Below are 25,893 nucleotides of genomic sequence, written 5' to 3'. Positions count from 1 at the left end.
TAAGTTGCGATCATCTGGGGACGATTTTCAATAAACTTCGCCATGAAGATCACATCACAAATTCGAGACCTATATTTTCCGTTGTCTCGTTGAGATAGAATGGCCTAACTACTAACCTAACTAAAAGTGCTATACAAATCTTGAGAACTATTTTCGGATCGATGCAATGTTTTTTTTTTTGCAAGTGGCGAATGACCATTTTAAGGTCATCATCAAATAAACAACAACATTGTTTTTTGCCATTTTTTAGGTTATCAATAGAAATGTTCAGAAAACAATGACGGTACCTGTAACAACACTGTTTTTTAATCATGTTTTGGCAGTCAAAGGCATTTTTGACAAACGTTTCCTCTTTTTTAAGCAATCCGCATTCATATTTTTAACTAAGCATATTGTACACGTACTTTATCAGAATTTCAAAAGATTTTCACTTACTGGAAACTGGTGCGTAAATCAGAATTTTAAACTGTTAAGTAATGGGAATTCGTTATCTTTTTGGATAAATCAGATCGGTTGACGACTGACAGCTATCACGAAACCACGTGCTTGGAATTTGACCAAAAAAAGTGTTGAAATGCAAAATAATGTTGCTAAGTGAATTTTTTTTCTTCAAATTCCTAGATTCAAAATATGTTAAGTTCTTGATTTTTTTTTCAAGATTAAAATTTTAGAATTTCAGAATTTTTGATTTTTTTTTTCATTTAAAAGTATTTGAGTTTTGAATTTCAAACTTCTGAATTTGTTTCTTTTTAATGTAAAATTTTGAGATTCTCGGATAAACTTTTTTAATTTTTTTTAATTTCTGATTTTTTTGTTTGAATTTGTTTTTTAATAAAATTCAATGTTCTTGAATTTTTGATTTTTACTCAATTTCCAGATTTTAAATTTTAGAACTTTTAAATTTGAAATTCTATATTTTTTGAATTTCCGAATTTAATTATATTTTTCTTTATCTAGATTTATTAATTTCTAAACATCCAAAGATTTTTTTTCTATATTAAAAAAATAAAAACTTAAAAAAATATAATTTTATTTCTAACGTTTTAGCATATATCGAAAGATTCTTAAAATCTTAAATGCCGCTATCTAAAACTTAAGAAAATCATATAACTTTGAAGCCATATTTGAAGTTCGAAATCCAAATTTAGAGAAAAAAAATTTCGTGATATGATTAACAATTTCGAACTGTACAAAAGTTTTCAAATCTTCAGATTTTTGAATTTTTCATTCTTGATTTACAATTTACAATTATTTTCTGTGCTTCAAAATTATGTTTTTTTTACTTAAGAATATTTGAAATTTGAATTTCAAACTTCTGAATTTATATGTTTTTAAGTTTGATTTTGTGGATTTTGTGTTTACTTTCAATTTCTGATTTTTTTTTGCGGTTTTAATCAAATTTTGAGCTTTTTGAACTCCTGTTTTATTTTAATTTCAAGATTTTTTAATTATAGTACATACTTTTCAATTTTAAATTCTTGATATTTTAATTTGAATACAGTAGTTGTTCGGTAACTGGGCGTTGTTTAACTGGGCTGCTTTTTAACTGGGCGCTCGATAACTGGGCCATAGCCCAAACTTCAAAAAAACAAACAGACCAAAATGACCGAGGGATTAATGGATGCAAAAATCATATTCAATAAATAAAAAATCTTTTTTCAAACTTTTGTTTAATTTCAAGTTACAATTAAAGAAATATGAAAATTAAGCATGATTGAGTAACTTTTATTTTTATATTTCATCTGGAAAATATTATGCATCGGTGGTCCCCTCGTTATTGTTTGTTCAGCCCAGTTAACGAGCAGCATTCGGTGACTGGGCTACGTTCTCAGCCCAGTTACCGAACAACTACTGTATTTGATTTTTTTATTTCTTAAATTAAAAAAAAACTTTGAATTTTACAATGATTGATTTTTTAATTTGAAAATGTTTGAGTTTTGAATGTGTCATTATTTTTTTAAATTAAGATTTGTATTTATACATTTCTGTTTATTTTTATTTTTCACAATGAAATTCGGATCAACAGTCTCCATGCAATTTCGAGATTTGATTATCTGGAGTAATGTTTTAACGAGTTTGAACTGTACAAAATTTTTAAAATCTTTTTAATTTTTTTACGCTTCAATTTTCAATTATTTATTTTTTGAAATTTTAAAAATTTTAATTTTCTGTGTTTCAGAATTTTTTATTTTGTTCGCATAAGAATCAGAGTTTTGAAATTCAAATTTCTGAATTTATATTTTTTAATTTAAAGTTGTGGATATTGTGTTTATTTTGGATTTCTGAAATTATTTTAATTTTTTTGCGGTTTTAATCAAATTTTGAGTTTTTGAATTTCCATTTTTGGTATTTTAAAACTTTTGAATTTTAAATTCTAGATTTATTTTAATTTTCATATATTTATTTTTTTAAATTTCTAAATCTCAAAATTTTATTTTTTTTGAATTTGAAAAACTTTCAATTTTTAATTTTAGACATTTTACAATGTTTGATTTCTGAATTTGAAAAGATTTGAGTTGTAAATGTTTTGAATTCACTTATTTTTACTTTTTTAAGTTAGGCCGTTGCAAATATTTTTTGAAGTTTATGCCCCTCGACTCTGACCAAAGTAGAGGAGGGGGGGGGGATTAACATTTTAATGAAACAAGTGTTTTAAAAAGCATTATACACCTGTCCAGTTGTTTTGCCATCATTGGTTTCCAAAATATCTAAGTATTGACGAATTTTTTTTTGCGAAAAATAAAATTTTTGCGGTCAATTTCATAAAAATTCAAAACATTTTTAAACAAACCCAAACATGCTAAATATGATTATCAATGCAGAAAAATGTATTTTAGATTGTTTTCAGTTGATTAGACTTCTATTGGCGACATAAACTTTGAAAATTATTTGCAACGGCCTTAATATTTGTATTGAAAATTATTTGCAACGGCCTTAATATTTGTATTCATACATTTTTGTTTTTTTTTTTTTTTTTTTTGCAATTAAAACAGAAAATACCTATATATTAACGGTTTTTATTTTTCAAGAACCAAACAATACTGTCCGAAAAATAACTAAAGAGATTTTTTTCAAACTTCCAAATTAATATTTGTAAATATTGATTAATTAGTTTATCGCTAAGTTCTGTTTTTTCATTGATAAAAAAGGTTTTAGTTGCCTGATTTTTCAAAACATTAAAACTTGTTCAACCAAATTTTGTTATCATATATTTCGTTTTAAGGGAAAAGTGATAAAAAATTGTCTTGTTAGACCAAATCGATCAGAAATCAATACTCAAGTAACAACTTTTTGAATTGCCAGTCAACAGGAGTGACATTGGGTCTGGGGAGTGAGATTGGGTCATACAAAAATGCTTATTTGATTTAATAATAACTCTATTAAATACCTTCCAGAACAAACGTCTGTCGCTGTTCCACGCGATCACCGTCATCCAGCAGATTGCATCGGCCGTCGCTTACCTGCAAGAGTGCGGCTACATCCACTCCAACATCTCCAGCGGCACGGTCCTGATGCGCCGCTACCCGTACGCCGTCAAGCTGACCTCGTTCGAGCTGGCCACCGAGGTCGCGGACACGGTCCGCAAGGACATCGAGAACCGCTACGGCAGCACGTCCTCCTCGCGCAACTCCATGACCTCGTCCCAGAACGAGGAGCTCAAGAAGATCACCACGTACTCGCGGCTGATCAAGAACGACGAGCAGTTCATGCGCGACAAGTACCGCAAGCGGTCGAAGGAGGTGTCCGAGTGCCGCCGAAGGTCGGCGCGATTGACGCTGGGTGATGGTAGCGCGTACGATCTGCAAGCCAGTCGGTACCTGCCGTACTGCAAGGAATATCGGGAAAAGTTTTCGCTTTTCTACTATGTGGCTCCGGAGTTGCTGGTTCCGAAGGCGAACTTTGTCTTTCCAACGGTGGCGACCGACGTGTACTCGCTGACGCTGCTGCTTTGGGAGATTTTGAACGGGTACGTTCCGTTTGTGGTTTACAGCAGACAGGAGCTGGAGAAGCTGCACGTGTCGGCGGCGCTGTTACAGCTGCCGATGTTTGAGAAGGAGCGGTGCGATCACTTCCGGAAGGTGTTCGAGACTGGGCTAGCTGATTTGAGCGGGCGGAAGTTGACGGTGGCTGATATTTTGGATACGGTGGATTGTTTGCTGTTGGAACAGGACTCGGAGAAGCAGACACGGTTGAATGGGTTTTCGGATGATTATGAGGAACGGATGGACAATTCGGAGGTTAGGAAGAAGAATGAGCTGAACGATGTTCGGAAGCAGAGCGCAATGGAGAAGACGGACAAGAAGTACTTCCAATCGAGTGATGGTTACGTCAACGCGGAAAGCATAGCGAGAGCGAAGCAGCGGCCGGTGAAACCGGCGCGCAAGATCAACAAGCCGAAAGTGGAGAAGGAAGACACGAAGAAGTCCCCGTTGGGATCGAGCTTTAACCTGTCCAACTCGGCGCTGTACCAGTCGATCTTTGACTTTAACAACAAGTTCCTATCGCCGCGATCGTCCAAGCCAATCTACGAGCGAACCAGCACGGTCAAGAAGCACAAGAAGCCGGCAAGGGCCGGTAAGAAGGCGATCAAGGAGTTGTTTGAGCCAACTGCGCAGACTGACAGCAGAAACGGAAGCTTCCACATTTTAAGCGACGACGTCGCCAAGCATGCGGTGGGAAAAACTCAGGAGGTCATTGGTCCACTGGAAGTGTACTGCAAAGAGAGTCCTGCCAAAATGAACATCAACAATGAAAAGGCAAAGTTCTTCAAGGAAACGCTTCTGGACAAGGATAGTAGCGCGTACGATCGCACGAACGAGGCTCCCCAGAGTGTCACGTCCAAGTCGTGCGATAGTTCGCCAGGTACCCGAAGAAAGTCCGTCTACCCGTCCAAGCTGTCCAACTCGATGCGGTTCACGATCGGGGACATTACACTGCCGGACACGCCGATCGCGAGGAAGAACAAAATCCGAAAACACGCGTGGCTATCCGACCAGAAGCTGGGCATGTCCGAGGGTAACACTTCGACACCGGTGACGCCCCAGGGACGACGCTTGTGCTCGTTCTTCAACGATTTGGACTCGCGCCGAGCGGGTCGATCGCAGGGCGAATTCTGCACTCCGCTGAATTTGAACATATCTTCGTCGATGCAGGAGATCAAACCGAAGAAGATCAACATCAGCGTGAACATCATCAAAAGCTCGGACGTGGGCAGTCAGCTGAAGGCGTGCAGTGAGGACTTTAGCAAGACGAGTCCAGCCATCGTGGACATCGACCTTGATGATCCGGCGGTGGGGGAGTGCGGCACCCAAAAAGCGGAATCTGCGGGCAACATTTTCGAAGACACGCTTTGGAAAAAGGAGAAGGAACTGTGTGAACGATCGCAGCACCGACGATCGACCAACGATCTTGACGAGGCGGACAAATCGGCCTCGGTGATAACGGCCCACTTGACGTCGGTTCGCGACACGGTCCGAAAGATCGAAACCACCTTCGCGAACACCGGCTTTGACTACAGTCCTGGCCGTAAGTCGATCGGGGATAGCGCTAAGAAGGTTGAGGTAGAGAAGAAAATCTCGGAGGAGTCGGTGGTGGTTGAGGAGAACTTGCTGATCCCCACCAAGGTTCTTGAGCTGGAGAAGACGATCGAGCAGTGCGCGCCGGTGGAAGTCGAACCAAAACCTTCGGTAAGCCATCTGGACGTGGTTCTGACCAACAATACGCAGAAAAAGAAGGAAGAACTGCTGCAACATCAGCAGCACCCGGAGACGCCGCTGTTCAACCCAAATTCCCAACTGTTCATCCGTCGCAAAGCGACCAACGGCACGTCCAGCAGCGTCATTCAGCGTACCGTGTACCGGGAAAGCATCGTGTCCAGCACCGATCTACCCGGGCTGGACAAACTCAACAGTCCGACGCAGGCGCAGCCGGGAAGTGCTCGCAAGACCAAGCTGACGACCCGCGTCACGGTCAACATGCGGAAGATCTCGCGACGTGCCTCGGATATCGGCACCAGCCCGGCCCCCTCACGACCAAGCTCGTTCATCGTGGAGGACGAGTTCGCGCAACCACCGTCGGGTTGTGTGACGCCCACGAATGGACCGACAGCGGCTCCCTTCCGCCACTCCTGTGGCAACGACCTGCTGAAGGCGATCGCGGCGGTACGAAGTTCCAGCGTCAACGAGAGCCGGCCCACGTCCTCAGTCGCCGGCGATCGCCGGAGTATGTGCACCCCGGTGAAGAGTGGACCACGGGGCGACCGGTTCGTGTGCTGCAACTGTGGAAGCTCGATGGTGCCAGCGGACAGTCTGAATGGTGAGTTAAAATAGTTTTTTACCCAAATTTATATTAATTCCTTTTTTTTTTCTTTTTGCAGTGCCCTCCGGGAGTCGCATCGGCATGTCGGCCGCATTTAGTGAGTTAAATTTTCCGCGCGAAAGTTTACCCTCAATGTTCGACGAAAATCTGGGCTTTATCCACATTCCGGGGACGCCATCCTCGCGGCAGACGCTGATGCCACCGGTAAGTATACAGAACACACTAACCGATTTTCAGTTTGTGATTTAACGTGATCTTTTCCCTTCTTCTCAGAACGCCCGCTCAACCGAGGATCTGTACATTGACGACGACTTTGGCCCGGGGCAGCTGCAGCTGGGGGCCAACATGGAACTGCTGGTCGATGACGCGCACTATTTGGACGAGTTCGATTACGATGTGTACACGGAGGAGACGATCTACGACACGGAAGAGGACGACGTCAAGGTGGGCGAGCTGCAGGGTCCGGACGAGGAGCAGCTGTTTGTGAGCAAGTGCGCCGACCTGAATCCGACCAGCATGGACGGAGCGGTGTTTGCGACGATGCGGCCAACCGTTGACGGTGACGAACGGAAGTGAATCCATTTTTTTATCGCGAGTGATTATATTTTATAGAAGAAATTTACAAGTGATTTTGTGAGTGAATGTATATATTTATACAGGAGAGTATTTAACAAACTGAATTTAACAATTAACGGACAAACAGTATTTAGAGACTATCGAGGTCAAAGACACACTTAGGACGATTCAGCTGAAATAAATCATGGTGATACAAATGTTAACAACATAAATAAACACTTTCAAAATTCCGCAGCTATTGTGAGAAGTTATCCTTTATAAGATACCAAATATTTAAACGAACCTTACATGTATTTATTGCCGAATTAATAAAGTATTATCAGAAAACAAACATCTTCTTCTGAGCATTTCTCTTCATTTTGAATTTGAATGAAACTTTGTCCATCCATTTCTTATCTCTTTAGAAGCCGTTTTGCATTATTAGTTCATCCACACAAGTCTCCATATAAATTTGACCAAGTCACATAAAACTAATCAAACTTCCACCCCTAAAGTTTTCTTAAATTTCTTCTGTTCTTCTCTCTAATGCTTTTTAAACATTTAAAATTGGTTGAAAAATTGATTTTTAGCGAATTTTTAGATCGAGGCCCGTCGAATCTCGCCTGATTAGAATAGACCTTGGAAATATGTTTTGGTAAAATGCTTGTTACAGAAATAGAAATAACATTTGGTTAAGGTGAAACGGGACGCCAGATCTAAGACAACATCTGTTCAACTTAAATCATGTTCTAAACTCGACTCGACAGATTGCTTGCTATCAACATACAGCAATTCCTTTTAACCCTCTTCTGCCCAAATTTTTTTTCATTTTGAGCAACTTTTGTTCTACGAAAAACTTTACTTCTCTTGTTTTATGTTTTTCTTGTTTCATTTTTAGTATTATAATTTGCGTCTATGTTATTTAGTTTATGTTTGTTTTTGGTAGTATTTATCCTATTCTACCACCTCCTATCATTACATTTTTCCTATCTAATTTTTCATATTTTTAAGTAACTTTTTCAATTTTTTGCTTGTTTTCACATTTTCGCATAGGCATAGTCTGGGGCACTAGAAAAATTGCTGCATACTTCATTTTACTTAAAATATAGGAAATGTTAGTAAAAAACACAGCCAAAGTTTAGGGGTCAACTCATAATCAAATTTTTTAAAACATTGTTAGAGTCACATAAAACAAGTAAAACTTCCAATCCATAAATTTTCTGAAATTTTAAGAGTTCTTCTTTCCAATGCATTTTAAAGATCAAAAATTGGTTGAAAAAATGATTTTTGGCGATTTTTTCAATCGAAGCCCGTCTAAAGCCGGGGTTGGGTGGTAGAGGGTTAAATAGAGCCTAAACCGAAAAAAAAGTTCTTCGATCGGGCTCAAACAATTTCTGGGGGTTCCTTGGCCAAAATAATTAGACCCGCATTTTTTTTTTGTTTGACCATAAGGGTGACCTACATCGTGACAGGGTGATTCATAAAATTGCAATTTTCATATATCCTCGCCATTTTATCCGATTTTAGCTGTCTTAGACGCAAAGGAATGGTGATTAGTTTGGCTATTTTCGAAAAATAGTAAAAGGTTTCAAAAATCTAGCATAACATTTGAAAAAGTCGTATGAAAACTTAAAATGGCGTTTTGATCATGTATTGACCAAAGAGCCTATGTCCGAAAATAATTTTTATCGGATTCCTCGGAAAATTTCACAAAATATATCTAAAAAATTGCGATGTCGAACCGTACGTTTCCAAGATATGATTTATTGAAAATAAAAACTGAATTTTTCGACGCGACAAAGCAACTTTTTTTACTAAAACTGCGATAACTTTAAAATTTCAGCGATGACTTACACATATTTGCGTATCAAAAGTTGCGTCTTTCAATTACGAAAAATTTGATACCCTAATATGTATAGGTGAAAAATAGTGATTTTTTTCTCGTTTTCGTAATTTTCCTGTTTCTCGGCGTGGCTCGTCGAAAACTAAGTTTTTATTTTCAAAAAATCATATCTCGGAAAAGTACGATTCGACATCTCCAATTTCCGAATCCGATTAAAATAATTTCAGACATAGGCTCCTTGGTCCATACACGGTCAAAACGCCATTTTAAGTTTGTTAACGCACATAGCTTCTGGTGCTTGGTTCGTGGCATAATCGGATCTGAACAGAACTGAAACTCGCGGGTTAGATAGTGCACAGTAATTTGTAATGAAAACTTTATTGCTCTTGGTTTCTGTCGGTTTATTGAACTGTACTGGACGGTAATTAGACAAGAAAACTGTAACTTTCTACATCTTGAGCTGTATTTCAAAACAGGACGGTTCTGTTCTGTCTGATCTGTTCTGTACTGTGTCTCGCGGAGCAATGGCCACTTCTCGAGAAGATTCTTGTGACCAAAGCTGGTAGTTCGGGAAATTCTATAACAATGCCAAGAACTCATTTGGAGATGCTTAGAATTATTCTGTAGTACTAGATCTAACTGAACTGATACAAATCTACAATCTGAACCTTTTGCATGCGCAAACAAAGTTTTCATACGACTTTTTCAAATGTTAAGCTTGATTATTGAAACTTGTTATAAGGTGATAAGCCAAACTTATCACCTTTCTTTTGCGTCTAAGACAGCTAAAAGCGGATGAATTGACGCGGAGATATGATTTTTTGAAAAAATGTGGTTTTTGCGAAAAATGACGAAAATTGAAATTTTTATAATTATTTTGCCAAGGAACCCCAGAAATTTTTTGAGCCCGATCGGAGAACTTTTTTTCCGTGTAGGCTCTTTTCAAATGGAATTGGGTCCTAAAATGAAGCTTAGATTGCTGATATTTTTGTTTACAGCGATAAAGCTTATTTTTCTAAGTACAATGACCCTTTGTACGACCACATAGTGTTCAAAATGGATTTTTAAATCAATTTTGAAAAATTAACCTCGCGGTTCTTCTTGACAGAAAAGCTCCTACCTGACAGCTCGTTACAAGGGGACCATAGTTGATCCATCGAAAAAATGTTGTCTTGTCAAAATTTTGTTTTGCATTAAAATGAAAAAAGTGATCAGAAATGGTTTTTAATCGTGTTTTTACCGTTGTGCATAAAAATTGACATTTGGCTTTAGAACCCAATTGCTGCATATTTATCGTCTGCAAAACAAACAACTTGATTATGAGAAGTTACGATTGTTCGAAGTTTGTATTGGACTTTGCATGCTTTTTGTTTTTGTTTTTTTTTTTTTTTCTTACTTTTTACAGCAAATTCGATTTCTGCTACCGCTTTTTAGTCAAATAGCTCGACAATTGAATTTTTTTTTTCGTGGTTCGATAATTCGAAGATAATTGTGAAAGTTTTGGTTCGAGCCACGAGCAGGACTGAGCTGTAGGCTCGAGCCAAAATTCTCACTGGGAACTTATAAAAATTAAAAAAAATAAATAAGGAAAATTGTTTTTGTAGGTATTAGTTATATTTTACAATTTAATATTTCTGAACAATCCAGACACGTAATTGATTAGAAAACCCCTACCTAAGATGCAGATTTAAGAATATTTGCATATCAAATTTATATGGACATTAGGGTGGTCCAAATCCGGGCTTTCTCGAGACTACCACCTGAAATCTAAGATTAATCCATCACTTGGCTAAATTCCAAATTTGAGCTCATTCTGACCACGAGAACCCCTCCCTCTAAGCCCTTGTAGTTTGTATGGGAAAAATCGCCAAAATGTATGGAGAAAATCAACTGTTTCAGTTTTTTTACCTGTGGAAGGCGCAATAACCGTCCAATTCTTACCAATTCTTGAAACTAAGATCTTTATAAAATTTGGAAAAACTTTCCCAAAAACACCATATTTTTAAAAATTTTACCAAACAAGTTATTAGCCCTCAAAAATGACCATTTCCACGCTTAGTTCCAAAAATTGGTAAGAATTGGATAGCACTGACCTAAAAAAATGACAAAAATGACTGCGCCTCAACTCGAGGACATGAACTTTAGAGTCCCCAGAATAACGTGCATTTTGAATTTTTCAAAAATAGTTTGTCTGGATCAAATAGTTTTTCTCTAAAGTTTGTATGGAGAATTAGGGCGGTTCGTCGCTCCAAAATTGCCAAATCCAACCCAAAAATTGCATGCAATATGTAGGAGAACCGAACCGCTCTGATTCTCCATACAAACTTTGGAGAAAAACCATTCGATCTAGACAAACTATTTTTGAAAAACTCAAAATGCACGTGATTCTGGGGATCCCGAAGTTCATGCTTCCTCTCGAGTTGAGCCTGCGCAGAAATGTTGTTGGTCGGTGTAGTTATTGCGCCTTCCACATGTAAAAACTGAACCAGTTGTTTTTCTCCATACATTTTGGCGATTTTTCAATCTTTGATTTCAGGGGGTAGCCTCGAGGAAGCCTGGATTTGGACCACCCTAATGGACAGCCCAATATGTATATGGAGAAAAATCAATGATGCAAAATGGGTTCATTGGAGTAAGGATTAGATTTACAATGATTCATTAAAAAAAATCATTCGAGAAAAATGCTCCTTTGCAACACATGTTTACAGAGAGAAAGTCTCTGCCATGTTTTCAAGTAACACACACCGCAACTGCTTATTTGTACAATCACTTAACCTCACAGCAGTACACTTATCACGTCCAGAACGCTAGTCGGGCAATGTCTCCGATATTTGTCGCACTTGTGCTCGCGACCCATTTCCTCCGCCCGATAAAACTCGACCGGCAGCTGCTCATCCGCGGAGTGTGAAGGACTAAAACAAATTACGGTTACAGAGGAAGACTTTAAATAATAAACTCAAATCACTTACGTTAGCATTATCTGCAGCAGATCTCCGACAACTCCGTTGAACTCGTTCAAAGGGACGTCTGAGGCTTCGCAAATCGCCCGCAAAACGCATCGCTTTCCGTTGAGACCCATTCTTAAACAAATAAGGCATAGTTAGCAAACGAAATAACGGTCACACCTCACAACCCACTTGTTCAGATTAATCTCCAGCGTTCGATAGGTCTTCTTCCTGGTGAACGTCGCACTCCTCCGTATCGTCTTGCCCCTCTCCGAACCGGTCCCATTTCCACCACCCGCCGTCGCGCCACGACCCTCGACGCTGTTGATTTCCGGCGTGTCGACGCGCTTCAGCACGCCCTGCGTGTAGTCCGTCGAGTCCGTTGGCATGTTGTAGTTCATCTCGAAGTTGTACGACACGAAAATGTTCCGCCCCGGCACGATCAGCGGGATCGACAGCGCGCACAGCACTCCGGTGGCACTGTTGAACGTGAACACGAGCCGCTTGTCCCGGTGGTGCGGAACGGTCCCGACCTCTCTAGGACCTTCCGCCTGGACCAAGCACGCCAGAGCTAGCAACGCCACCAGAGCTCGCCCAATCACCAGCCACATCGCGCACTTGCATACTGAACCTGTGCGACGACCCGAGCGATGGCACGATGGGAGGAACTGGGGAGAGTCAAGTACGTGCCCGGAACGGGACTCGGCGCAATTGACGCGCGCACCTTGTTGATGCTTGTTAACTGATTAGCACCTCGTTGGATCGCGTGTATTGATTGGGAATCTGGATTTCTTCGGACGAGATCGTGTATGGGTTCCAACTTAGATTCCAATTTAATTTGAAATTCATAACGTGGACCACGTTCACGCAGGACACTTATAACCTGTATTTTCTTAGATTTTTTTTTTCAAAAACTTGAAAACCAACCCAGTTTGTTAAAAATGCAACTAATTGAGTCACCAATGGTCAAACATTGAAATTCCATTTTTAATTGAAAATGGACTCCGACAATTAATTTTACGACCAATTTTCTTAAAAAAGGAAACCTGGAACAACCTTTTACAATTTTTGGTTCTTGAGATATCGCAGTTGGGAAATTAATTTGTTTGCCCACTTGAGCCAAGATCAAAATTTTCTCATTACTTATTCATTACTCAATATCTTTGAAGCAAATTTGTATTATTTTTTCTGATAATTAAAAAAATATATTTTCAGGTATGGTCAACCTTGGTCATGACTAGGGTTGGTGATTTTTCACGATTAAGCGGACTGCGTAAAATTCGTGAAATTAGTAAATTTCCGTGAAATAACGTTAAATTTTACAATTTTCTCCAATCAATGCAAACAAAATTCAATTCAACCAAGCCATTTTAAGTAAGTTACAATAGTTTTGAATTGAAAAGCGTGATATTCAACATTTGAAGAATTTACAAGAAAGCACTAAAAAAACTGAATACGAATCAGTCAAGTAAAATGTAATAATTTCGGAATCATCAAGTTATCTTTAAGATCTCATGTTAGAAGTTATTCTTCCACCAAAAATAATTCCAACTTTTATTAATTTTAATTTTTTGTTTGTCAAGTGTACATGGTCGATCTCTATATTTATTTTATAATAGAGCAATTCTCTACAAAATCGGTCTTTTTTCTTCAATTTTAATTTTTTGAAAATTCAAAAATCTGTATCTTTTGAAGGAATTTTTTGATCGATTTTGTGTCTTCCGCAAAGTTGTAGGTATGGATACGGACTACACTGGAAAAAAAAAATACACGGTAAAAAAAATTTGGTGATTTTTTTATTTAAATTTTTATCACTAAAACTTGATTTGCAAAAAAACACTATTTTTATTTTTTTATTTTTTGATATGTTTTAGAGGACATAGAATGCCAACTTTTCAGAAATTTCCAGGTTGTGCAAAAAATCATTAACCGAGTTATGATTTTTTTTAATCAACACTGATTTTTTCAAAAATCGAAATTTTGGTCGCAAAAATTTTTCAACTTAATTTTTCGATGTAAAATCAAATTTGCAATCAAAAAGTACTTTAGTGAAATTTTGATAAAGTGCACCGTTTTCAAGTTATAGCCAATTTTATGTAACTTGTTTTTTAATAGTCGCAGTTTTTCATTTTTTTAAATTAGTGCACATGTTTGTCCACTTTTGAAAAAAATATTTTTAAAAAGCTGAGAGAATTCTCTATATTTTCCTTCTTCGGACCTTGTTGATATGACCTTTAGTTGCTGAGATATTGCAATGCAAAAATTTAAAAACAGGAAAATTGATGTTTTCTAAGTCTCACCCAAACAGCCCACCATTTTTCAATGTTGATATCTCAGCAACTAATGGTTCGATTTTCAATGGCTAAACATTCAATATTACGCCCTTTTAAAATGTTAGTCTTGATTTGAAAATTTTGAAAAGATTGTTTTCAAAAAGATCGCAAAATTTCAAAAATGTTTCATATTTTAACTGTTTGGGTGAGACTTAGAAAACATCAATTTTCCTGTTTTTAAACATTTGCATTGCAATATCTCAGCAACTAAAGGTCGTATCAACAAAGTCCGAAGAAGCAAAATATAGAGAATTTTCTCAACTTTTCAAAAATATTTTTTTCAAAAGTGGGCAAACATGTGCACTAATTTTAAAAAATGAAAAACTGCAACTATTTTGAAAAAAAGTTACATAAAAATGGCTATAACTTGAAAACGGTAAACTTTATCAAAATTTCACTAAAGTACTTTTTGATTGCAAATTTGATTTTACATCGAAAAATGAAGTTGAAAAATTTTTACGGCCAAAATTTCGATTTTTTGAAAAAATCAGTATTGATTAAAAAATTCATAACTCGGTCAATGATTTTTTGCACAACCTGGAAATTCTGAAAAGTTGGCATTTTATGTCCTCTAAAACATATCAAAAAATAAAAAAATAAAAATAGTGTTTTTTTGCAAATCAGTTTTAGTGATAAAAAGTTAAATGAAAAAATCACCAAATTTTTTTACCGTGTATTTTTTTTTTCCAGTGTAGTCCGTATCCATACCTACAACTATGCTGAAGACACCAAATCGATCAAAAAATTCCTTCAAAAGATACAGATTTTTGAATTTTCATGCATCATTTTTGTATGGACAGCTGCCAAAATTGTATGGAAAATTATATGGACAAAATAATGATGCAAAATGGCTTCTTTGGGCTTACCGAAGGCACCAAAAAAGTTTCAGTCGGATTAAAAAATACAAAAAAAAAATCGAATGATCGAAATCCTAGAGAACTGCTCAATAATAAAGTTTTTTTTTTAAGAATTCAATAAATGAACTAAAATTCAACCATGCTAATGCTCATTAGGGTGTCCAGAAAAAATAACCCCCTGCTCCACAAGCGGAAAACAGTTTTTTATGTTATTTTAAGCATCTGTGTAAATTTTGAGCGAATTTGGTTAGGATTAACGCATTGATACTCGAGCCTAAAGTTGCCGAAAAAATGACCAAAACGTGAGGAAATTGGGTTTTTCATACATTTTTTCGATTTTTTCCATACAAACTTCACCTTCGAGTATCAATGGGTAAATGTCGACCGATTTTGCTCATATTTGGCCCAGAGTCCTAAAATAGCTCAAGGAACAATATTCAGCTTGTGGAGCGAGGTTTTGAGAAAAAGTCCCATATTCTGGGCACCCTAATGCTCATGCTCATGCTCAATTCAATAAATGAACTAACATTCTATTGAAAAAGAGAAATAAATAATTTGAAACATAAATTACGTCACTTCCTGCAATAACGACTTGACTGGTTTATTCAAGATTCAATTAATTTAAATTCAAAATATGATAAATAATCCTCAAATGAGCTCGGTGAAATTTGTCATAAAATTTAATTTTGATGCAGATTATATTTTTGCCTCTTTATTTTTCAATGAGTTGAGTTCGTTCTATTTGGTTGATAAATTCATATTGAAAACAATCATTCGTGACCAGGGATGGAATAATCGCAAAAAAATCAATTTCGCTTGTGAACTTTCTTCACCCGCGGAAGAGAGAGGAGGCAAATCACGCAAAAGAAAATCGCTCCCGAAATTCTCCAAGAAAATCAATCTGCTGATGATTTTTTTGTGAATTTCCTTGTCAGCACCACTTTATAATATTTATTTCACTTTGTTTACACACATTGCCCATCTACAAAATGTGACAGGTAATATTTCGACGTGTGACGTTACACTTGCAAGTGTAGTAGTGAAAAAGACGTTCCGCCGAATAATCAAGACGATGAGTTTTTTGATTTTTTTTACCGATCTTTCGTGCGCGAGAGAGGAGAGCCAAGCTCCCTACGGATTTTTTCTCCTGATAAGCGTCTAGAGATTTTCTTTTGATGATGATTATGCCATTGCTGTTCGTGACTAAAAAAAATACCGCCTCTTTCAAATGTTGCTCCAGCAATCTAAAGTTTATTGAAGAATAATATAAAATGAAGTGTAAAAAGTACTCTCTGAAATTTTAACATAAGATTTTCATGGTTAATTTGAAAAAAAAATCACGCTTCGTAAAATTTTGGTGAAATTTTGTGTTTAAATTATGATCCCCGTGAAAATTGCAATTTTTGAGCGTGAAAAATCACACCTGGTTATGGCTTTCAAAGAAAAAAATCACGTTATCCAAAAAAACCCTTTAAGTCTATAATATAACTCGAACATAAAGCGCGATAGAGAAATTCATGTAGAATACTTTTTTATTGCAAATTTGATTTTACATCTACAAATAACGTCAAATAATTTTTCAACTTTTTTCCATGTTTTTCGAAAATCAGGATTTTTCAAAAAATAAATTCACATAAAAACCTACAAAAATAAAATTTCCAGAAAAAATGCGCATGCTTGGGAGAATTGCTCAACTGTTAAAATGATACTTTTCGTTTTGAAATCTTGTAAATTAGTCTTGATTATCCAAAATATTAGAATAAAAAAAAATATCTCAACTCAAATCAAACATTTATTTCCAGAGAAAACAAATCCAATACATTTGTTGGACAACGACGCTCGTACTTGGTACAATTATTTTGCATTCCTAGCATCTCTGCCTTGTAATATTCCTTGGGTAAGTATTCAGTCATCGAATAGGACGGCCTACCAAATAAATAAACATTTTTGAAATGCAACCAAACCACTTAAGTCACCTTACTCACGCCAATAAAATCTGCATCAAATCACCCAAAACCCCATTATTTTCGTTAAAATTTGTCCCACCAGCTTCACAAATCGCCCTCAACAGACACTTTCTTCCATCAAATCCAGCACTATAATGTAACAAAAACATAATAATACAAAATTTGGTTTATATAGAAGCAAATTGATTGCATTACACTCGCAACTGCTCCTCAATCACGTGGTACACTTTTCTACGCGTAATCCCACGTGCCGGCGACCGTTTCTGGCGTCTTTCGCCACCACCTTCACCTCCTGCTTCCGCAAGCCCGTTCTCAGTTTCTTTCACTCGGAACTAAAAACAAGGTTAAACTTACACTCAAACAAATCAATTAACTATTTCCTCGAACTGCTTACCCTCTTCCAGGGATCGGTCCAGTCGGACGCTTCCGTGGTCATCCCGTAGTTCATTTCAAAATTGTACGAACAGAAAATGTCCACTCCGTGAGGTTTTTCCTTTTCCAGAGGAATTGCGATGGCCGCCAGAATACCGGTAGCGGAGTCCTCCGTCAGCAGTAGATGGCGCTTTTCCCTCAAAACTTCGTTTCCGGTGGCACCAATTAAGAATATCGTCAGCGCAGTCCACGTAAGTTTAATAAAACCCATGATGATTAGGAGATGTGAATAACAAATCAACCAAACCTTTCAAGGGTGCACGTCAACTATCGGAAATTTATTCATCCGAATTGAACCTAAACCCAAATTTTCGAATCCAAATCATTACTCGTTAACGCCCTAACCGCAGTCAACTTCTATTTTTGACCGTTAATGGAAAGTGCAAATAGGCTCGGGGAAAAGTACTTCCAGAAGTATGGGCTTGGTTTGATATCATAGCGGTACAGCACGTGGCACAAGTTTACGCGATAGGAAAATCAAATGATTAATCATGCACTCATGCAATGACTATTCAATCGGGGTGGAGACGCTGTTCTGTTGTTCTTTGTTCTTTGTTCTTTGTTCTTTGTTCTTTGTTCTTTGTTCTTTGTTCTTTGTTCTTTGTTCTTTGTTCTTTGTTCTTTGTTCTTTGTTCTTTGTTCTTTGTTCTTTGTTCTTTGTTCTTTGTTCTTTGTTCTTTGTTCTTTGTTCTTTGTTCTTTGTTCTTTGTTCTTTGTTCTTTGTTCTTTGTTCTTTGTTCTTTGTTCTTTGTTCTTTGTTCTTTGTTCTTTGTTCTTTGTTCTTTGTTCTTTGTTCTTTGTTCTTTGTTCTTTGTTCTTTGTTCTTTGTTCTTTGTTCTTTGTTCTTTGTTCTTTGTTCTTTGTTCTTTGTTCTTTGTTCTTTGTTCTTTGTTCTTTGTTCTTTGTTCTTTGTTCTTTGTTCTTTGTTCTTTGTTCTTTGTTCTTTGTTCTTTGTTCTTTGTTCTTTGTTCTTTGTTCTTTGTTCTTTGTTCTTTGTTCTTTGTTCTTTGTTCTTTGTTCTTTGTTCTTTGTTCTTTGTTCTTTGTTCTTTGTTCTTTGTTCTTTGTTCTTTGTTCTTTGTTCTTTGTTCTTTGTTCTTTGTTCTTTGTTCTTTGTTCTTTGTTCTTTGTTCTTTGTTCTTTGTTCTTTGTTCTTTGTTCTTTGTTCTTTGTTCTTTGTTCTTTGTTCTTTGTTCTTTGTTCTTTGTTCTTTGTTCTTTGTTCTTTGTTCTTTGTTCTTTGTTCTTTGTTCTTTGTTCTTTGTTCTTTGTTCTTTGTTCTTTGTTCTTTGTTCTTTGTTCTTTGTTCTTTGTTCTTTGTTCTTTGTTCTTTGTTCTTTGTTCTTTGTTCTTTGTTCTTTGTTCTTTGTTCTTTGTTCTTTGTTCTTTGTTCTTTGTTCTTTGTTCTTTGTTCTTTGTTCTTTGTTCTTTGTTCTTTGTTCTTTGTTCTTTGTTCTTTGTTCTTTGTTCTTTGTTCTTTGTTCTTTGTTCTTTGTTCTTTGTTCTTTGTTCTTTGTTCTTTGTTCTTTGTTCTTTGTTCTTTGTTCTTTGTTCTTTGTTCTTTGTTCTTTGTTCTTTGTTCTTTGTTCTTTGTTCTTTGTTCTTTGTTCTTTGTTCTTTGTTCTTTGTTCTTTGTTCTTTGTTCTTTGTTCTTTGTTCTTTGTTCTTTGTTTAGTTTTTACTTTTTAGTTTTTAGTTTTTAGTTTTTACTTTTTACTTTTTACTTTTTACTTTTTACTTTTTACTTTTTACTTTTTACTTTTTACTTTTTACTTTTTACTTTTTACTTTTTACTTTTTACTTTTTACTTTTTACTTTTTACTTTTTACTTTTTACTTTTTACTTTTACTTTTACTTTTACTTTTTACTTTTACTTTTTACTTTTTACTTTTTACTTTTTACTTTTTACTTTTTACTTTTTACTTTTTACTTTTTACTTTTTACTTTTTACTTTTTACTTTTACTTTTTACTTTTACTTTTTACTTTTTACTTTTTACTTTTTACTTTTACTTTACTTTTTACTTTTTTTTTTACTTTTTACTTTTTACTTTTTACTTTTTACTTTTTACTTTTTACTTTTTACTTTTTACTTTTTACTTTTTACTTTTTACTTTTTACTTTTTACTTTTTACTTTTTACTTTTTACTTTTTACTTTTTACTTTTTACTTTTTACTTTTTACTTTTTACTTTTTACTTTTTACTTTTTACTTTTTACTTTTTACTTTTTACTTTTTACTTTTTACTTTTTACTTTTTACTTTTTACTTTTTACTTTTTACTTTTTACTTTTTACTTTTTACTTTTACTTTTTACTTTTTACTTTTACTTTTACTTTACTTTTTACTTTTTACTTTTTACTTTTTACTTTTTACTTTTTACTTTTTACTTTTTACTTTTTTTAGTTTTTAGTTTTTAGTTTTTAGTTTTTACTTTTTACTTTTTACTTTTTACTTTTTACTTTTTAGTTTTTAGTTTTTAGTTTTTAGTTTTTAGTTTTTAGTTTTTACTTTTTACTTTTTACTTTTTACTTTTTACTTTTTACTTTTTACTTTTTACTTTTTACTTTTTACTTTTTACTTTTTACTTTTTACTTTTTACTTTTACTTTTTACTTTTACTTTTTACTTTTACTTTTACTTTTACTTTACTTTTACTTTTTACTTTTACTTTTTACTTTTTACTTTTTACTTTACTTTTACTTTTTACTTTTTACTTTTTACTTTTTACTTTTTACTTTTTACTTTTTACTTTTTACTTTTTACTTTTTACTTTTTACTTTTTACTTTTTACTTTTTACTTTTTACTTTTTACTTTTTACTTTTTACTTTTTACTTTTTACTTTTTACTTTTTACTTTTTACTTTTTACTTTTTACTTTTTACTTTTTAGTTTTTAGTTTTTAGTTTTTAGTTTTTAGTTTTTAGTTTTTAGTTTTTAGTTTTTAGTTTTTAGTTTTTCTTTTTAGTTTTTAGTTTTTAGTTTTTAGTTTTTAGTTTTTAGTTTTTAGTTTTTAGTTTTTAGTTTTTAGTTTTTAGTTTTTAGTTTTTAGTTTTTAGTTTTTAGTTTTTAGTTTTTAGTTTTTAGTTTTTAGTTTTTAGTTTTTAGTTTTTAGTTTTTAGTTTTTAGTTTTTAGTTTTTAGTTTTTAGTTTTTAGTTTTTAGTTTTTAGTTTTTAGTTTTTAGTTTTTAGTTTTTAGTTTTTAGTTTTTAGTTTTTGGTTCAGCTTTTTTCGCTGGATGGATTAACTGCTAATTTCATCTTAGTGCAAACGATAAAATTGAAGTAAAAATCGTTTGGAAGCCGCAAATTAAATTATCGTACAAACGTTGATGTCAAATCATTTACTACTTTTAACCATTAAGATTTTTTTTTTTTTTGCTTAAAATTACGTGATCGAATGAGATCACTGCGTCAATATCCGAACCACGAGCGAAAGTATACCAATTTATACGTCTAGAATTTGGGTTAGTTTGCCAAGTGAAAGTTCCAGCCGTTCCCGATGGTTTCGAAATTCCCGGTAGACCTGGGTGCCTGGAGCACCTAATTGACGCTAATTGAACCTATTCAGCCTCGACGCCTCATTCCGTTGAGCGCTTGTTTGCCTTCTTCTGATGGTCAAAATTTGAACACCAGCCTCTGACATGGTTAATCACTTCCAGATCTGGATCAGTGTTCTCCATTCAGCTGGAGTCGGATTTAGTCCACTTTCAAAATCCATTCAGTCAATATGCAGTCTTTCAGGAAGAAAACGCTTTTGTTGCAAGCGCTCGTGATCCTCGCAACTCTTCATGGTCACGTTGCAGCCGACGACAGCGGCAATGCCGCCGAAGAAGGTCGCTTCCTGTTCTGGGGTAAACCGTTCCTGATCGTGCCACCGACTGCGCCCACCCGTCACCAGCTGATCTCCGGTATCGGTATTCCGCTCGGGACTCCCGAGTCCATCACCACAGGGTGGGTCATCAAGGCGCAGTACTTCCTGCCGACCACGGTGGACAATCTGAAGCCACTGCTGTGGGAAGGTTGGAACGATACCAGGCGATCTCTTGGAAAGCGTGAAGTTGGTGGCCAAGTTCCTGGAGATCACTACGAAAAGTATGAGGCGAAGGAGGTTAAAATTGAGACGGAGAAGCTACCGGATGAGGTTGAGAGCTTGGATGAGGACGATGATGAGTTTGATGATGGAGATGACAATTACTGGCTGGATGACGAGGAGGTCGAGCGGTTCCAGGAAGCTGATCAGCGGTTTCCACCGAACGAGATGGATGCCAAGGCAGCGGAAGGGTACAACGCTGGACAGTCCCGCTGGATTACGTACAAGACGCTGGAGAAAGTTGGCGAACGGTACGGCGCAGGAGGTCGTCCCTGCGTTCTGCGGAGTATTTGCGAAGCTGCGGCCGCTGAGTTCACCCACTCTGGAGGAGTGTTTGCCGAGTTGATGCACATTATTTTTACGTAAGCCAATTGTTACTTTTAGTATTCAGGGTGAAATGTTCAAGCTTGTGATATTGTTTCAGTCCCTCGACCACGACGGAATCGCTATCTGAGCACAACGACAACGAGTACTACCGGGCGGAACAGCTGGGACGAGAGGGAGCACCGTGCGAGCAGGTTTTCCACGAGTGCAAACAGTCGATACTGGACGTGTTTACCGGCGTGCATGATCCGGCGACAAACTCAATGTCGGTGGCACATCAAAAATTGCTACAAGCTATGATGAAATAAGTGCAATAAAAGACTGATTTGAAATTTGCTGCGTTTTAGAATTACGTATCTTTATAATTGGTTGACACCCTTACGAAGAAATGCTTGTTTGTAATGAGTCTTAAAGTTAATTCAAACAGAATTGACATATGTAATTAACACGCCATGCATCTTAATACATTGTAGTTCATTACTGTGCAGAATTCTGCAAGACGGTTCAACTAAAGGTTCTTGAAAATCATACGAGCTTAGTTTCATCCCAACCCATTTCCAAGAAGCATTGCAAAATGAAGATCATCCCGTTGAGCTTCATTTTAATAATCCAACTCAGCACAGTAACTCTCAATAAAACAAATGGAGAAGCTCGTTTTCTAATCTTCCCGCAAACTTCGCCAACCCGCCACCAGCTGATAGCCGGAATCGGCATCCCGCTGGGGATTCCCGTGTCCGTAACGACCGGCTGGGTCATCAAGGCGCAGTACTTCCTGCCGTACAACGTGGACGATCTCAAACCAGTCAGGTGGCCAGGCTGGAATGGTGCGGTTAAGAAACGAGAAGCTGATGGAGTTCACTTCGAGCATTACGAGGTCAATGAGGTGAGCATTGAGATGGAGAAGCTGTCGGACGAGGACGATGACGGGTTCGAGGATGGAGATGACAACTACTGGTTGGACGAGGAGGAGGTCGAGCGATCCCAGGAAGCTGATCAGCAGTTCCCACCAAACGAGTCGAATGCCAAAGAAGTTGAAGGCTACAACGCTGAACAGTCTCGTTGGATTACGTACAAGACGTTGGAGCAGGTTGGTGGACGGTACGGCGCAGGAGGTCGTCCCTGTGTTCTGCGAAGCATTTGCGAAGCTGCTGGAACTGAATTTTCCATCAGCGGAGGAGTTTTTGCAGAGCTGTTGCACGTTATTTTCTCGTTAGTATCTGGCTTAAAACTTAAAAATTTTAAATATTGATCGATCCACTCATTGCAGCCCATCAACTACAACGGAACAACTATCAGAGTACAGCGACAACGAGTACTACCGGGCGGAACAACTTGGAAGAGAGGGAGCCCCATGTGACCGGATATTTCATGAGTGTGAACGATCAATTTTAGAATTGTTCACAAAAGTACATGACTATTAAAAAATGATCGTAAGCTGTTTTAATCCAGTTAATTTCTTTCTCAAGAAAAATAACCAATAAATTTTTAGTAATTTTTCTTCTAGAAAAGGAAAAGTTAAGCTTAATTTTTGTTGTTAAGATCAGACAATCTTGCAAGTTTCAGTTTTAAGCAATTAAAATCGGACCAATAGTTTGCGAGATATCGTCAGTTGAAAGGTACAAGCTTAAGGAGCTATTAGACTATGGCAAACAAACAAACTCGCAAACTTCTGTGCGGCATACTCGCAAACAAAGCTAAATGTATGCAGGCTGACGTTTCTGCAAACAAATGCAGGCAAACAAACAGAGGCAAACTGTCAAAAAGTTTGTTTTTTTTTGCGAGTTTATTTGTTTGTTTTTCGTAGTCTAATACTTCCTTGATTAAGGCCGTATTAGATTACGAAAAACAAACTTTTCTGCCTGCACTTATTTTGCAGAAATGTCAGCCTGCATACATTTGGCTTTGTTTGTCGCAAACAAGTTTGCGAGTTTGACAAATTGGGTACTAAAGCCCTATGTCAATTTTTATGTACAACGGTAAAAAACACGATCAAAAACCATTTCTGATCACTTTTTTTCATTTTAATGCAAAAAAAAATTATGACAAGACAACATTTTTTCGATGGATCAACTATGGTCCCCTTGGAACGAGCTGTCAAGTAGGAGCTTTTCTGTCAAGAAGGACCGCGAGGATAATTTTTCAAAATTGATTTAAAAATCCATTTTAAACTCATTGTGGTCGTACAAAGGGTCATTGTAATCAAAAAAATAAGCTTTATCGCTGTAAACAATAATATCAGCAATCCAAGCTTCATTTTAGGACCCAATTGTCAAATACAAAAAAGGTCGAGTTTGTTTGTTTGTTTGCCATAATCTAGTAGCTCCTTTAGTTGACACTAAGAGAAATTAATTTTCATTCGATTTCTTTCGTTTCAACACGCAGAAAAATATTTTGTAGAATCAGCCTGTACGAGGTTTGATTCAACAAAAATTTTGTTGAATATAATCAACGCCGATTTTGCGTTGAAACAAACCTTGATTTTCTTAATTCCACAAAAATCTTTTGTTGTTTTGAAAAAGTTGCTTTGACGTTTAGCGTTGATTCAACAAAAATTTTGATTTTCAAATCAAAAAAACGTTTTGTTGATTCAAATATGCCTTATTTTTCTTCGTGAACTTATTTTTCTTCGACTTTTGTCAGAGTCGATGGACATAAACTCTAAACAATTATTTATATTTTTTATTCTGAAATCAAGCGTTAATAACAGTCGATATCAAGTCAAATATCCCAACCGGACAATGTTTCCGATATCCCTCACAGTCCGCAACACATCCGTCAGCTTCCGCCTGGTAGTACGAAATAGGAATATCCTCGTCTTCTGACGCAGATGGACTGAAACCCAAAGAAAATTTGAAAACTTCAAAGCTCGGTTCACCCTGACTTAAAGCAACTAACCTAAACACAATATGGGTGACGTCACCAACCACGCCGTTGTACGGATGAAGCGAACTTTCCAGCGTTTCACAAATCGCCCTGTGAATGCAGGCCGTCCCGTTGTAGCCATACCTGCGTCGACGAAACAAAAGAAACCCGGAAGTCAGCGAACCTAACCTCAAAAACAACCACTCACATGTCCATCCGGTCCGCCAACATTTCGTACAGGAAGCGCCGGCTGAAGCGCACGTTTTCCACCATGCGCCGCTTCCGGTTGACGGCCTGGGTCACGTTGTAGCCGGAGTTCTTGAACAGGGTGTACCACAGCCGGTACTGGTAGGCGGCCGTCGGCAGTCCGTAGTTCATCTCGAAGTTGTGCGACAGATAGATGTTCCGGCCGGGCACTTCCAGCGGGATGGCAATGGCTATCAGGAACCCATTGGAGGTTCCGGAAGGGAAATTTAGCACGGATCGTTCCGGCCGGTGAAGCACTTCCGGGTTTATCAACACGACAGCAGAGGCAATCACAAGCAGTGACGCGAAAAGATCCGTTCTTGAACACATTGCAAGACGGTGGGCATCTGCACGTGGAAACAGAAGGCAAGCAACTGACTTGGTTTAGAATTTGCATCTGCGAACCGTTAGGTGCATTTCTTACAATGTGTACAGGTGTGAAATTCTGCCAGTGAGAATTGTTGCTGTTTGAAATTTTAATTCAGTGGGGTTTGCGATCAATTTATTGTAAAAAAAAAACATGTTAATAATCTAAATCAAAATTAGGGCTTCGCTATTTTGTTAATTTTATTTTGGTTGAAACTTGCCAAAAAACAATTTTCCATCGATAGTTTTTTTTTATACCTATTTTAAGCCTAATAAGCAGTCGTGATTGAATGATGCTGGATAATCTGGAGTGTTTCTTAAAATTTACCAAAACCAAGTACACCAACGAGTAGAGTAACTTTTTGTGAACATTTCTGTTTATTTTCACTTTTACTAAAAGTTATTCTATTCCCTTTACAAGCATTTGAATAAAATATTTCCAAAATGTATTCTAATCAAACGAGTGCATTGGTCCACGCCCATTTTCCTATTTTCAGCTTTGTGCTTTTTTTTTTCTTCCAGCGCTCTTTTGGGTCTGCTTAGTGCTGCCAAAATTGATGAAATTTTAAGCGAAAACTCACGAAAAGTAGCATTTGTAGAGAATATTTCTTGGCATCACTGGCTCACTCCAACAGGCGCCGTTGGTCGTGTTGGTGGCCACCCTTTGTTCTTTATTTGCCTGCGCTTCTTGCTCGGTGTTCTTCAGCCTTCGATTGGAATGGGTCGTCAAAAGTCAAACGTCAAAAGACTTGGCGCGTT

The 25,893-nt window shown here is 36.7% G+C and overlaps 6 protein-coding genes across 6 annotated transcripts in view; 3 read left to right on the top strand and 3 right to left on the bottom strand.

Annotated features, from left to right (window-relative positions):
• The window catches only part of LOC6041200, a 57,689-nt gene extending 50,561 nt beyond the window's left edge, over window positions 1-7,128 (top strand). The window contains exons 3-5 of the mRNA XM_038262401.1: window positions 3,396-6,315; window positions 6,377-6,522; window positions 6,592-7,128. Coding sequence (XP_038118329.1) covers window positions 3,396-6,315; window positions 6,377-6,522; window positions 6,592-6,894 — 3,369 coding nt within the window. The 3' untranslated portion in view covers window positions 6,895-7,128. The remainder of the gene's footprint in view (window positions 1-3,395; window positions 6,316-6,376; window positions 6,523-6,591) is intronic.
• Window positions 7,129-11,278: 4,150 nt separating this feature from the next.
• On the bottom strand, window positions 11,279-12,278 carry LOC6041201. Its single transcript, XM_001850443.2, has 3 exons — window positions 11,854-12,278; window positions 11,686-11,796; window positions 11,279-11,628 (listed from the first exon to the last, which is right to left on the bottom strand). Exons 1-3 carry the CDS (start codon window positions 12,270-12,272, stop codon window positions 11,493-11,495), a joined length of 666 nt encoding a protein of 221 aa, XP_001850495.1. The 5' UTR covers window positions 12,273-12,278; the 3' UTR covers window positions 11,279-11,492.
• Window positions 12,279-16,623: 4,345 nt separating this feature from the next.
• LOC6041202 lies at window positions 16,624-17,461 on the bottom strand. Its single transcript, XM_038258708.1, has 4 exons — window positions 17,213-17,461; window positions 17,014-17,150; window positions 16,837-16,947; window positions 16,624-16,777 (listed from the first exon to the last, which is right to left on the bottom strand). Exons 1-4 carry the CDS (start codon window positions 17,459-17,461, stop codon window positions 16,636-16,638), a joined length of 639 nt encoding a protein of 212 aa, XP_038114636.1. The 3' UTR covers window positions 16,624-16,635.
• A 3,507-nt stretch (window positions 17,462-20,968) lies between these two features.
• LOC119770108 lies at window positions 20,969-21,968 on the top strand. The gene is made up of 2 exons (XM_038264378.1): window positions 20,969-21,698; window positions 21,761-21,968. The coding sequence occupies exons 1-2, from the start codon at window positions 20,974-20,976 to the stop codon at window positions 21,966-21,968; spliced, it is 933 nt and encodes a 310-aa protein (XP_038120306.1). The 5' UTR covers window positions 20,969-20,973.
• A 266-nt stretch (window positions 21,969-22,234) lies between these two features.
• On the top strand, window positions 22,235-23,081 carry LOC6041203. The gene is made up of 2 exons (XM_038258694.1): window positions 22,235-22,869; window positions 22,928-23,081. Exons 1-2 carry the CDS (start codon window positions 22,235-22,237, stop codon window positions 23,079-23,081), a joined length of 789 nt encoding a protein of 262 aa, XP_038114622.1.
• Window positions 23,082-24,350: 1,269 nt separating this feature from the next.
• LOC6041204 lies at window positions 24,351-25,114 on the bottom strand. The gene is made up of 3 exons (XM_001850446.2): window positions 24,731-25,114; window positions 24,556-24,666; window positions 24,351-24,492 (listed from the first exon to the last, which is right to left on the bottom strand). Exons 1-3 carry the CDS (start codon window positions 25,096-25,098, stop codon window positions 24,351-24,353), a joined length of 621 nt encoding a protein of 206 aa, XP_001850498.1. The 5' UTR covers window positions 25,099-25,114.
• Between the last annotated feature and the right edge of the window lie 779 nt (window positions 25,115-25,893).

Source organism: Culex quinquefasciatus, chromosome 3, assembly GCF_015732765.1.
Source record: "Culex quinquefasciatus strain JHB chromosome 3, VPISU_Cqui_1.0_pri_paternal, whole genome shotgun sequence".
Classification (NCBI taxonomy): domain Eukaryota; kingdom Metazoa; phylum Arthropoda; class Insecta; order Diptera; family Culicidae; genus Culex; species Culex quinquefasciatus.
Note: the sequence above shows the minus strand (reverse complement) of the source record. Positions and strands in the feature narration are given on the sequence as shown.